The 12,953-nt window shown below is 43.3% G+C and overlaps 3 protein-coding genes across 3 annotated transcripts; all 3 read right to left on the bottom strand.

Moving 5' to 3' along the window:
- Nucleotides 1–8,511: 8,511 nt before the first annotated feature.
- On the bottom strand, nucleotides 8,512–9,012 carry LOC141020837 (uncharacterized). Its single transcript, XM_073495784.1, has one exon. The coding sequence runs from the start codon at nucleotides 9,010–9,012 to the stop codon at nucleotides 8,512–8,514; it is 501 nt and encodes a 166-aa protein (XP_073351885.1).
- A 289-nt stretch (nucleotides 9,013–9,301) lies between these two features.
- LOC109784709 (uncharacterized) lies at nucleotides 9,302–10,890 on the bottom strand. Its single transcript, XM_020343309.4, has 2 exons — nucleotides 10,059–10,890; nucleotides 9,302–9,952 (listed from the first exon to the last, which is right to left on the bottom strand). The coding sequence occupies exons 1-2, from the start codon at nucleotides 10,140–10,142 to the stop codon at nucleotides 9,800–9,802; spliced, it is 237 nt and encodes a 78-aa protein (XP_020198898.2). The 5' UTR covers nucleotides 10,143–10,890; the 3' UTR covers nucleotides 9,302–9,799.
- A 132-nt stretch (nucleotides 10,891–11,022) lies between these two features.
- On the bottom strand, nucleotides 11,023–12,309 carry LOC109784704 (large ribosomal subunit protein eL38z/eL38y). Its single transcript, XM_020343306.3, has 3 exons — nucleotides 12,174–12,309; nucleotides 11,889–12,072; nucleotides 11,023–11,253 (listed from the first exon to the last, which is right to left on the bottom strand). Exons 1-3 carry the CDS (start codon nucleotides 12,174–12,176, stop codon nucleotides 11,231–11,233), a joined length of 210 nt encoding a protein of 69 aa, XP_020198895.1. The 5' UTR covers nucleotides 12,177–12,309; the 3' UTR covers nucleotides 11,023–11,230.
- Between the last annotated feature and the right edge of the window lie 644 nt (nucleotides 12,310–12,953).

Here is a 12,953-nt window from a genome sequence, read left to right as displayed (position 1 = left end):
CGATTGGTCAACTGGTAGAACTATCCACATCATCTGGTCAACATGTGAACTGCTGAGTACCTTGTCAACCTTCCTAGAGAGCGAGCGAAGGGTAGCAGGAGCGAGTTGGGCACTTAAGGCGCTGACCAGGGGCTCCTGACTGCATCAACATAAACCTGAACCTGAACCTTACACGTGGCAAAAGAAAACGGAGACATTTGTTTGTTCCTTTTCGTTTGTTGAGTGCTAACCTGAACCTAACCTTGGCGACACAAGCAGAATTGCAGTACTCAAACTAAGAATATCATATAGACCGCTGCATACTGGAGTACGTATTTTGTAACGCACGAAGGGCTCAAGAAAGATGGAACCTTCAGTGCAAGCTGGAGAGCAGAATAACTATGGTTTCAGTAAAAGTATCAACTACACCAGGACCCGGCCAGGTCTAGGAGGCTCAGGTATCTCCAGGAGAACATTGTTCGGATCGCGTCACGAGTTACTGCTGCATTTGTTTGGCTTTGCTCATTAGTATGGCCATACCTCGCCAAACTGTCATGTCTACTAGTACATGGCAGATTTGTGTAGTTGTTCAACATATTAACTAGGTATACCTGAATATACCTATAGGGAATAGCGATGCCTTTCTCGGAGCAAATGGCAAGCATCATAGCATAACTACGAGTTAATTGCACAGAAGTACCACAACTGGGGCATCACATGCAGATTGGTACCACGATTGCTAATTTTTGTATGTCAGTACCAACATTGTTCCAGGATGTTGCAAATGAGGCTAAAAGTGTGTTTTATACGTATTGACGCTATATCCGACAGCTCTGGCCCACCCGTCAGATGCCACGCTGGTCAATCGGCGCGTGCCCGCGCGCTGACTAGGACGAGCCGCCCTCAACACCCGGTCCGGTCGCACCGGTTCGCCCCCACTGCACCATTCCCCTCCCGTCCTCCTCCTCGACTCGAACCCTAGTCCATGGTGTCGGCGACTCCGGCAGGCGGCGGCGGTGACCTGCCGTTCTGGCCGCCTAGCGGCCCGGCTGGCGTTGACGGCGACGGCGGCGACGACTCCAACTCCGCGTACTCGAGCGACGACGAGGAGGAGTCGATGTTACTCTCCATGGAGCAGTGTTTGCGGTTGGCGCAGCTGTGGGTGGCGAACCCTAGCAGCAGCCATGAGTTGACGCATGGACTTGGCGGCGTGCTGTAAGTATCCTTCTCCTCCTTCTCCTCTGATTTATCCAATTGGGGATTTTTAGGGTTTGTTCATCTTCTGCTTTATCCAGTTGGTGATTAGGGTTTGTTCAATTAAAGTGAGCAGTGTAGGACAATTACAGTAACCTAGTGTAGTGCACTATCAAATTAGTTCAATTACAGTAACAATTTGGGATTAGGGTTTCACTAATTGAAGTATTCTGTGCTTGTCTTTTTCCTTGATGTGCTATTGTGCTAAAATGGTCGAAGCTACATTGATTCATGTTCTGTCATCTGTAATAGTAATAGTAAATTAAAGACTTGTAGGAAAGTTAATCCAAAATTTCCTGTATTGTACTGTTGCTCTCCAAATTTAGAGTTATGGTAATGAATACATGAAATTTAATTTGTTTTGTAGTTTGGATGAAGACATTTGGCAAGTAAGGATCCATTTTGATGCAAGAGAACCATTGGAGATGAAGCTATGTAGTTCAGATATTACTTATCTGAATTTGGTTGCAGTGATGGAAACCCAAGGATTTAATGCATATGATTGTTTGTATTACATTGAAAATCCATCTTTAGGAGAGAAAAGGCTGGATTTGGTAGACAGTCATGCAGAACTACAGATGATAAAGCGAAAGATCCAGGACAAATTGGAGCTTAATTTGCTAGTTAGGGCTTGTCCACCCCCTGATAGAGATTTTGAGATGCATCAATGTGAAAGGCCAGATCTGTCCACTGTTGTGTACCAAGAGCCTGTTGTTTATGATCTGAGTGAGCCTCCTATCTTAGTTGTTGATCAGCAAGGAGTAGTTTTTGAGAGTCAATGTAGCAGCTCTAGCACACCCCATCCTCCTGGTGGTTGCACACAAGAAAGCAAGAATGCAAATGCCAAGTTGAAAGCTGTTTTGGAAGAAGAAGAAGAAGAAGAAGAAGAAGAAGAAGAAGAAGAAGAAGAAGAAGAGGGATATCAAGGATATGAGGTATATGAGGACAGTGATGCTTCTGCCTCTGATGAGGATGGTAAAATTGGAAGTGAGCCTAATTATATGTGTGATGATGAAGATGTAGAGGTGGAAGAGGGGAAGAGACAGAGAGAGTTAGAAGTACAAGAGGAAGAATCAGATGATGAGCAATCAGAGGAGGAACCAGTGCTGCATTATGAGGGTGACACTGAAGTTGAGGACCCATTTGAGGTAGAGGAAGATAGGACATTTGAAGAAGAAGAACAAAATATAGTTGTACCTGTAAAGAAGCAGAAGCTGCCAATTAGAAGAGGACCAACAACTAGGTTACATTCCAGTAAGCTACCTGAAGTTGAACCTGATTTCAGACCATCATCAGATGAAGAAGAGAAGGGGTTGTTGAGGGAGAGTGATGATGATGGTTTTGAGCCACCCTCATTTGTCCTACCAAAGAAAAGGAAGAGTAGGGCAAAGAAAAGGCCTGCTAGGAAGTGGTACAATGAGAAAATGGAGCAACCACATGAACAACTATGTCTAAAGTTGTGTTTTAGGGATCAGCATCAGTTCAGAGATGCTTTGTTGAATTTGCACATCACTCAGGCCAGGAATTTCAAGTATCACAGGAATTCAGATCAGAGGATAATTGTTCAGTGTGCAGATAAACAATGCCAGTTCTTTATGGTGGCATCAGTTATAAAAGGGGAGAAAACCTTTGTAATTAAGAAGATGAGACTTGAGCACACTTGCCCTAGTCGTACTGGGACCACTAGGGTTAGTGCTAAGTGGCTAGCACAGAAATATGAGCATCTGTTCAGATCTGATATAACTACTGGTATTCAGACTATAATTGATGCATGCATGGAAAAATATGGTGTAGATGTGCCCAAGTGCATGGCATATAGGGCAAAGAACATAGCTATTGAAGTTGTGTTAGGAGATCACAAGAAGCAATATCCTAGGCTTAAAGACTAGGCTCAGACTGTCATGGACACAAACCCTGGGAGTAGAGTAATAGTCACACTAGTAGAAAAAGGCCCATTTGTCCCGGTTCTAGAGGGCCTTTAGTCCCGGTTCTGGAACCGAGACTAAAGGGTCGGTACTAAAGCACCCCCCCCCCCTTTAGTCCCGGTTCTTATACGAACCGGAACTAAAGGCCCTCCACGTGGCCGCTATCTGGAGCTCCACCTTTAGTCCCGGTTGGTAACACCAACCGGGACTAAAGGAAATTTTACAAAATTTTATTTTTTGAATTTTAATTTTAATTTTTTTCCGATTTTCAAATTTCTAAATTATTTTACAATTTAATCTCTAATAACCACTCATCACTGCTCAATTTAACCTCTAATCTCTAATCACCCCTCATCATTCCAAATCATCTAACTTCCCGGCCGGTCACCCATCCTCTCACTACTCCAGCCTGAGCACTCTTATCTTCCGGGTTCTATTCCCCCTCGTTTCCAAGTCTGCACTTGTTGTTTTCCTGACAATAGTAAGATGTCAATCCTATTAACCCTCAGGAGTTTAGCTTGAGCATGAAAGTCACATGTTTCACTGTTTGAGTTTGAAACTATTATTCAAAAAAAATTAGTAACACTAATATTTCTTGAATAAGTAGTTTGACCATAGTTTGACCACAGTTTGACCACAGTTTGACCAGATTTGACCAAAATTCAAAAAAACTGAAATAATTATTAAGTAACACTAATATTCTTGAATAATTATTTAGTACCACTAATACTTCTTAAATAAGTAGTTTGACCATACTTTGACCAGATTAAACCAAAATTCAAAAAAACTGAAATTTGAGCATAACTTTTTTTCCTTTTAGAATTTGAGGATTCTAAAATTTGGAAACAGGCCTACGGCGGTCAAAATCGGATGCGGATTTTCGGGCTGAAAATTTTGATATATTATACGTTTTTTTCCGACATCGTATGCAAAACTTATAGCCGTTTTACTTTTTCATAGCACTTTTTTGCAAAACATGCCTGAATTTAAGTTTTTAAATTTTCCTAACTAGTAGATGTAGTAATATAACTACATCTCGAAGGATTTTATTTTTTTGAAGTTTTTATCATTTTCTTTTGTTTTTCTCAAAACTGGAATGGCGATACACCGGGGGGGTAGAGTTTGAGAAACGAAGCCCTTTAGTCCCGGTTTGAGACACGAACCGGGACTAAAGGGCATCGCACCCTTTAGTCCCGGTTTGAGATACGAACCGGGACTAAAGGGCATCGCACCCTTTAGTCCCGGTTCGTGTCTCAAACCGGGACTAAAGGGCTCATTTGAACCGGGACTAATGCCTTTAGCCGCACGAACCGGGACTAATGCTCACATTAGTCCCGGTTCATAATGCAACCGGGACTAATGTGTATATTGAGCTGTGACCAGATCCCTGTTTTCTACTAGTGTCACTACTGTTACTCCAGTAGCAACTCCAAAAATACCCTACCCAGGCCCAAGATTCCATGTCATGTTCTTTTGCATGAATGGAGCAAGGGAGGGGTCTCTCAAGGGGTGCAGGCCATTCATTGGTTAGTTCCTGAACCTTGTGCACCATTTACATATTGTAGAGTACTCCATATTGTATCTCACTTGAATGTATTTAATGTTTTGCAAATGTTGATTATGCAGGTGTTGATGGATGCTTCATTAAGCTCACTACAGGTGCTCAACTCCTTGCTGCCGCTGGTAGAGATGGCAACAACAACATATATCCACTGGCATTTTGCATAGTTGGACAAGAGGACACACCTAGTTGGTGTTGGTTTCTACACCAACTGAAAATTTGCCTAGGGGGAGAAGTGGGCCAGTTGGACCTTATACTATAATGTCAGATAGACAAAAGGTATGTGTTTGCATATTTCATTCTGTTTTGCACAAGTGTTTACAGTAGCTTAGAGTTTCATTGGTGCATATTTCTTTAGCTTGTAGCTTAGACTTGTTAAATTGTTTGTGTCAGGGGTTACTGAATGCAGTGAATGCTGTGTTTCCAAATTGCAACCAAAGATTCTCGCCTTAGACATTTATATGCAAATTTCCAAAATGCTGGGTTTAGGGGTGAAGATCTTAAGAAGTGCATGGATAATGCTAGCTATGCCTACAATGAACACAAATTTAATATTGCAATGAATGATCTTAGAGCTGAAAGTGAGGAAGCTTGGGAGTGGCTTACTGCAATACCAAAAAACACATGGGCAAGGCATGCATTTGACACAAACTGCAAGACTGACTTGGTAGTGAACAACTTGTCTGAGGTGTTCAGCAAGTACATTCTGGATGTTAGGAGAAAACCTATAAGGACTATGTGTGATGGGATAAAAGATAAGCAGATGGTGAGGTGGAACAGGAACAGGGAGAGTGGAAAGGCAGCAAGATGGGAGATAACACCTCATTACAGTGAGAATCTAGAGGTTGAGAAGGAGAGGGCCAGATACTGCAAGCCAATAAAGGCTAGGGTCAACTTATGGCAAGTTACAAGTGGGCAGCAAACACATGCTGTCAACCTGGAACTTGAGACTTGTGGATGCAGGAAGTGGGACCTTAGTGGCATACCTTGCAACCATGCCATCTCTGCAATAAACAAGGCTAAAAGGAAACCAGAGGATTATGTCAGCACATTCTTCAAGAAAGATTTTTTATGTTGCAGCTTATGAACCAAGGATCTTTCCTGTGCCTGGTGAGCATGATTGGACAAGGACCCCTGGTCCAGACATAGAATCACCTGCATTCAAAATCAAGAGAGGAAGAAAGAAAGAAAAGAGGATTAAGGGCAAATTTGAAGTACCAAAGCCAAAAGATACTTCAAGAATGGGCACCATAACATGTGGCAATTGTGGTATCCAAGGGCATAGGTACACAAATTGTCTTAAACAGTTGAAGCCTGAGCTAGCTTTGAGGAAGAATAAATATGTGGTAATAATTTTTCACCTTGAAATATACTAATGTTTCCTTTCTTGTACATTTCTTTCTAGTATTATTAAATGTTTTCGTTTTCTTTGCAAGGCTACTCCAAGCAACTCACAGCCAAGAGCTGTTGGTCCTTCTCCTACACCAACAGCAAGACAGGCAAGAGCTGCTGCTTCTGCTCCTACACCACCATCATCTGGAAGAGGAGGAGCTGGCAGAGGAAGAGCTGCTGCTACTTCTACTACACCACCACCATCTGGAAGAGGAGGATCTGGCAGAGGAAGAGTTGGCAGAGGAGCTGGAAGAGGAGTAGCTGGCAGAGGAGGAGATGGCAGAGGAGGAGCTGGAAGAGGTGCTCCAAGGCCATTCACTGCCCCCAGGCAATATGGTGCCTCAAGTTATGCTCACATTCCTACTGATGGTACACACACTGGATGGATGTCCTACTTCAATGCTAGCAGAGGAAGAGGGGCCATGTAATTTGAACTGAAGTGGTGTTATTTTGGTTAAACTTGATGCTGATGTTGATGTGGTGTTGCCACTTGATGCATATTTTGGCACAATCCATTACTGGTTATTGTAATGTTGAACTTCAGGTGGAGTACTCTAGTTGATGCATATTTTGGATGCATATGTTGATGATTATGTTTGTCATGCATAATCCTACAAATTGGAGCTCATATGTTGATTATTATATACAAGCATGTATGTTGTTGCCAGTGCTAGTGCATGTTGATGTGGTGCCTGAATTATGGCTGTTTGTTTGGCACAATCCAGTACCAATATTTACAAAGCAGTACCACATTTGGGGATAGTTTTTGCAAGTCAGTACCAATACTGGTGCTATTAGTTGCATGTCAGTACCAACATTGGGGCATCACAATAACATGCAGTACCACATTTGGGGGTTCTGACAGGTGGGACCGATACCTCTCCTACTATTAATGGGACATCACAAGCTTGTATCGAGCGAGTGGGGAACGAAACTAGGGTTCGTCCAGGCGGTGTCAATTCGGAGCGCAGCGAAGGAGAGATCTGAGCGTGGAGAGGGGGAGCTGGGGCCGGCGGCGGAGAGAGAGAGATGTCGTGGTCGTCAAGTGCCGGGTCCGCTCCTGAATTCCGTCGAGCTACAGGAAAGAGGGGGAGGAGTCGCGCTCGCCGGTGCGCTACCGCGAGAACCCAATGGCATATGAGCCTCCAGTGATGTGCCACTACGAAACTCCGAGGAAGGCGCCAAGATGGATCTCCTGGAGCAAGCTGAACCCTGGTAGGATGTGCTATAGCTGCGTGGATGCTATGGTGAGTGTGGTTTTTTGCCTAATTTTCTTCCTTTTTCTTCTGTGCAATAGTATGTGAAATTATATATATTTGGAAATTTGTTTGTGCATCTTAATAGCACGGTGGCTGTGGATTGTGGAATGGCATGATGACCCATTGCCCAAATTTTGGAGTGAGCTCATTGGGGATCTGCGTGATGAAGTCTGGAGACTTAAAGGTGCTACTGTTGCTCGATCTGAAGATCAGTTTCCAATGCTAACTCCCAGTGAAGATGATGGCACAAGGGAGGCCATGGTTCTGTCTCTGCAAGCTCAACTGACAGAGAAGAATGCAGAGATTGCTGGGATTAGGGCCAAATTTCACAATGTGCTGTTTCTTTTCACTATATTTGTGCTTGGCTTAGTTGCAGGAAAAATCTTAAGTTAGGTAGTTGGTTTAGTTGCAGCCAATCTAAATGCAATGTACTGGACAAGTTAAGTTGCTCTAGTTTAAGCCAAGTTGTCTTTTGTATGCTCTTGCTTAATGTGTAATGGATCGGTGAAATTATCTTCTGATGCAATGAGATTGAGTCAGTCTTCATCCTTTTTTATTTTGTATGACATGAGTGTTTTGCTGCAACATTGTCATAATGTATCATCATCAACATATCCATCTACATAATCAGCATATCCATCAACATGATGTATTCAAGGTTGATCCATGTCTAGCAATCATATAATTTTTTTCAGACATGGCACTATAAAATAAGAAACTGATCCATGTCTAGCAATCACAACACACATTAGTTACTGGAGTTCAACTCATTATAGCCATACATAACCATTGTTCATAATACATAGAGGAGTTCAAGTTCAAATGCATAATTCATCCTTTTCTCACAAAAGGATGAATAGCATAACTACTACATACATACACAGCCATAGTTCACAATTAGTACAAGCATACAGTACACAACCTTAGTTCCTAGATGCTAGGTCATTACACAACCATCATTCCCAAAAGGTCAGCAATGCCACTAATCTCATTTTCATCTTCTTCACTTCTCCAAGATGGCCTGATTCCCCTTGAACTTCTCCTTCAGCTTTTCATTTCCCATCATGAGCTCAGCATTTTGAAGCTCTAACTGGCACTTCTCTTGAATATGCTTTTCCTCTCCCTTAAGCAGATCAGCAACCTAAAGCTTCAACTCTAGCTTCTCTTGGGTGAGCTTCTCCTGACACTTTGTTAGCTCTGCATTCTTCAGCTCCAAATTCATCCTAGCTTCAATCAGCACTTGCTTCTCTTTCATATTGTTCAAGTTCAAGTTCTGAATGACTGTTGCTTGAGCTCTTGTCAGGTTGACCAGCAGATCATACTTCTGAGTAAGTTTCTGGGTCTCTGCATCTTTCTTTGCCATCTCAGTTGCCATCTGTGCCTTCATATCAGCAATCAGTTCTTTTCTTACCTCCTGTTGATATGTAATGTTAGACTGCAGATAACTGAAATCAATCACCCTCTCCTCCTGGAAATTCATAAGTTCATGCACATCCTGGACTAACTTGTCATAGTTGGCCTCTAGCTTGTTCTTCTCTTCTGTCAGATTATGAATAGCTAAAGCACTTTCAAGATTGTCATTGACCCTAGCACTTCTGGCATCCTCAACCATTGCCCACAGCTTCAACAATGCATTCTGCATTGTTGGGGGCCATTGGTGATCAACCCATTCAACAAAGCCACAATTGTTACCTTCCTGCAAAAACAACAACAAGAATATCTACATTTATCATCAGAACAAGAAGAGTTCATACACCAAGTAATTACACAAGAGAGTAAGAGCAAGATCACTGCAAGAACAACAAGAATATCTACATTTAGCATCAGAACAAGAAGATCACTACATTTAACAAGAGGAGCAGCCACTTGAGTAGCTGACTGACTAGGTTAGTTATTCTAGTGGTAATTACTCTAGTTTCCATTTTAGGATTTTCACCAACTAGTACTCTGAAAAACTAATGAATCTGAACTCTGCAACTGGTACTCCAAGCCATAGTTGATTTATACATAGAGTACTGATTTATAATGGGGAAACAATGAGCTTCATTTTCATTGATCATCACTTGGCTTCAGTGTTATCAGATCTCCATGTGTAGTGCAAAAACTGTATGCTACTCCATATAAACAGTTTAAAATCTTTGAGTAATATAAGATGCGTAGATCAGGGAGTGTTCATATCAAGGAGTGTTCAAAACATATGGTCAGTTCAAAAATGTTCACAGCAAGCAGAGTACTCCAGCAAGCAAAATATATGGTCAGTGTGAAAATGGTTCTTATTCATTTAGTCCATTATGGAAAATAAGGCACTGTACTCATGCTTGACCTAAATAAGCTACTCTAGTACCACTATGAACCAAAATGACTATGCAATTGTACTCCAGTTCAATATGCCACTGACAAACTAAGGAAAAAATCACTATGCCTACCATTCATACCGGCTGTGCACATGCTAAAAACCTCCTGCCTGTGTCTGTAACTTCAAAGGCAACAAGCCTCTCAGATGCCATGCCGTGCTTCTCACATGGGGACATCAAATCCAGCTCAAGCCCCTTGTAATCTGGATCTTCAAGGCTGAAAGGGACCTGCAGAAGCTCACACAAGGACAATGGCCAAATCAAAACCTACCTAAATCAACCAAATCAAGAAACCCCAAATTTGAAACCCTAACCCTAAACTCACTGTACTGACCTGGTTGAGCCCGTCGGTGGAGGAGGAAGAGTGCATGTACGGGAGGCTAGACTGGTCCTCGCTGCTTTCGTCCTCCAAAACCATGGCGTCGGCGGGGCGGTGCGGCGGCCGGCAGTCGGGAACGCGGGCGGCGGCGATGGAGGGAACGAGTCGAGGAGGAGGAGGGGAGGGGAATGGTGCGGTGGGGGCGAACCGGTGCGACCGGACCGGGTGTTGAGGGCGGCTCGTCCTAGTCAGCGCGCGGGCACGCGCCGATTGGCCAGCGTGGCACCTGACGGGTGGGCCAGAGCTGTCGGATATAGCGTCAATACGTATAAAACACACTTTTAGCCTTATTTGCAACAACCTGGAACAATGTTGGTATTGACATGCAAAAATTAGCAATCATGGTACCAATGTGCATGTGATGCCCCAAATATGGTACTTCTGTGCAATTAACTCCATACACACATACAACGGCATTTGCAAGCCTGTTATTCTATAAGTGAAATCAGATTATCAATACATGCACATAGTAGGTCATCCTTGTAGATCATTGTTGTTCGTTGATAACCGCAATAGTAACCAACAACAATTAAGCTCGACAACAATAGACCAAATGACTGATACGTACATAAGATGACTGATGAAATCCAAATACCCAAGAAACAAGAAATCAGAAACCATACAAGTTGTGATCAAAATTATCTACATGGCCTATCCACAAACTTATATCATTCATATGGTTATGTCAAGCAACGAAACAAGTATATTTTTCCTTAACTATTATATTAAAACATTTAGGACCAAAACTAACATATATAGCACGGCTTAAACCATAGATAAGTAAAACAACTTCCTTGGATCCTCCAACCAGAAGAACAACTGGTTTCACCATCACAACCACAAAAACCATAGACAAATGGCATCTCAGAACAAACAATGAATGGCTTCAAGGAAATGCAAAACAAACAAGGAGGAAAAATAGTGTGCAATCCAATCAATTTATATAGGATATAAGGGAGTAACATATCTCCATTCTCCAGCAAGTGAAATAACATAGAATCCTCACAGGTCCCAAACATTACATTTCAGTCTAGAACATACTCATGGCGAACTCGTTTACTGAGCACAGACGTTGCTAAATCCAACATTCCCGCTACTGGTAAAGGCATGATCTGGCTTGATGCTTCTTAAACCTCCTGGACATTCAAACCTGCAGCGAAAAGATCAGCGCAGTTAGTAAGTGTTAACAAAAAATGGCTGGCTGTAAGATTTGAGCAACAGTGGGTCAGCGAAGAACGGCACAAGAGATACATGTCACAATGACTATATAAGATGCAAGAAATGAATGCGTAAACTGAGGACGTAGTACTACCACAATTTGAGCATACCTACCCAATACAGTAGTCATGTACAAAACTGAATGGCGTTTGACCACACACATTGCAGATATATGAGATTAACAAGGCTATGTTTGCATTATGCGGTCAAAACATCGCTGGAAATGCAAACAAATTAGGACAAACAAGAACAACATACACCTGACCAAGTGTTAACTGATCTGTGCAGTCCTACTACTACTACGAAGTAGTACAAGGAACAGGTAACTGGTGGTAGCCAGCGCAGCAGTGATGTGTGCAACCAGGCCTGCCAACATGCTTCTAGCTGATACAATTGGGCATGGGTTTGTTGCAAAATAAAAACAATTATTCGCATAACTATGATTATCGCTCAAGATTTACTGCTCGCGGGTGATTTTCTGTGCGTAATTAGTAAGAACTCATCAGAACACTTAATCAAAGAACAAAGATAGAGCTGGACAAGAGGGTGGGGGAGAACGGAAGGGACCTGGGGGGAGGGACTGCTTGAGCTTGTTGGCCTTGTCGGTGTCGTGGACGCAGAGGGTGTAGAGGTACCTGGAGCAGCGCACCTTGAACTTGACGGCGTCCTTGGTCCTCTTGATCCGCACCGACCGCGCGTCCTTCCGCCGCGCCGTCAGCAGGAAGTCCTTGATCTCGTGGATCTGCTTCGGCTGCATCACAATGATTTCGTTCGCTCGTTCGTTACCACATCATCCAGCAGCTACGGACGAAAGAGACATGCAGATCGTCGGAGGAGAGGGGCTCAACTCACCATGGTGGACGGCGGAGGTCGGCTGCGCAAATCCTAGGGGGCGGCGGCGGCGGCGGCGGCGGGGAAAGGAGCAGAGGGGGGAGGAGAAGGCACGGCTGATGCCTGGCGAGCGAATTTATACCTAGAGAAACCTCGGGCCATCAGGCCGTGGTATGGATGGGCCAAACCCGGGCCGGGTATTCTTAAACGGGACGGGGACGGCCCATATAAGGGAATGCAGCAGTGAATGTTCTTTCGGTTTGGGAGCATTGCATAAGCTTCCTTCGCTTGGATTATTTTCCTGTTTATTTTTGGTTTATTCGGTTTTCTGTTTTAATTTTTTTACTTTACTTTTTAAATGGTTTTTCTAAGAGATATCTAGATATGCCCTAAGTATTGCACATCGGGTACTTCTGGCCTATGGATATTTTGCAAATTCGTAAGATTCGCACCTCGTCGAGGCAGCGTGATGATTTCCTTGCCTGGCAGCCAGAGAAAAGTGGGCAATTCACGGTGAAAAGTGCCTACCATTTGGCTATGAAAAATCATGAGGAGACCTTTTCTTCAAGCGCTTCTAGTGCTCAACATGGTGGTACAAGACCAATTTGGAGTCTTATTTGGCAAGCAAACGTCCCACAAAAAAAATGAAAGTTATGGCTTGGAAGGCAGCGACGGGTGCTCTCGCTACTTTTAAATGCATGCAATATAGACACCTTCATACTCGCAGAACTTGCCCGTTGTGCGGTGTCGAAGATGAGAGCTCTTTCCACGCCTTGGTGTCGTGTATAGCAGCAGTGCAAC

The sequence above is a fragment of the Aegilops tauschii genome, chromosome 3 (genome assembly GCF_002575655.3).
Source record: "Aegilops tauschii subsp. strangulata cultivar AL8/78 chromosome 3, Aet v6.0, whole genome shotgun sequence".
Lineage (NCBI taxonomy): Eukaryota > Viridiplantae > Streptophyta > Magnoliopsida > Poales > Poaceae > Aegilops > Aegilops tauschii.
The sequence above is the reverse complement of the archived record's forward strand: the minus strand, read 5'-3'. Positions and strand labels throughout refer to the sequence as shown.

Coding starts and splice junctions, on each gene's coding strand:
- LOC141020837 (XM_073495784.1), bottom strand. CDS start 9,012: ATGCAGAATGCATTGTTGAAGCTGTGGGCAATGGTTGAGGATGCCAGA.
- LOC109784709 (XM_020343309.4), bottom strand. CDS start 10,142: ATGGTTTTGGAGGACGAAAGCAGCGAGGACCAGTCTAGCCTCCCGTAC. Junction 9,953..10,058: donor CCACCGACGGGCTCAACCAG/GTCAGTACAGTG, acceptor GAGCTTCTGCAG/GTCCCTTTCAGCCTTGAAGA.
- LOC109784704 (XM_020343306.3), bottom strand. Junction 11,254..11,888: donor CAAGCAGTCCCTCCCCCCAG/GTCCCTTCCGTT, acceptor TTTTCGCTGCAG/GTTTGAATGTCCAGGAGGTT.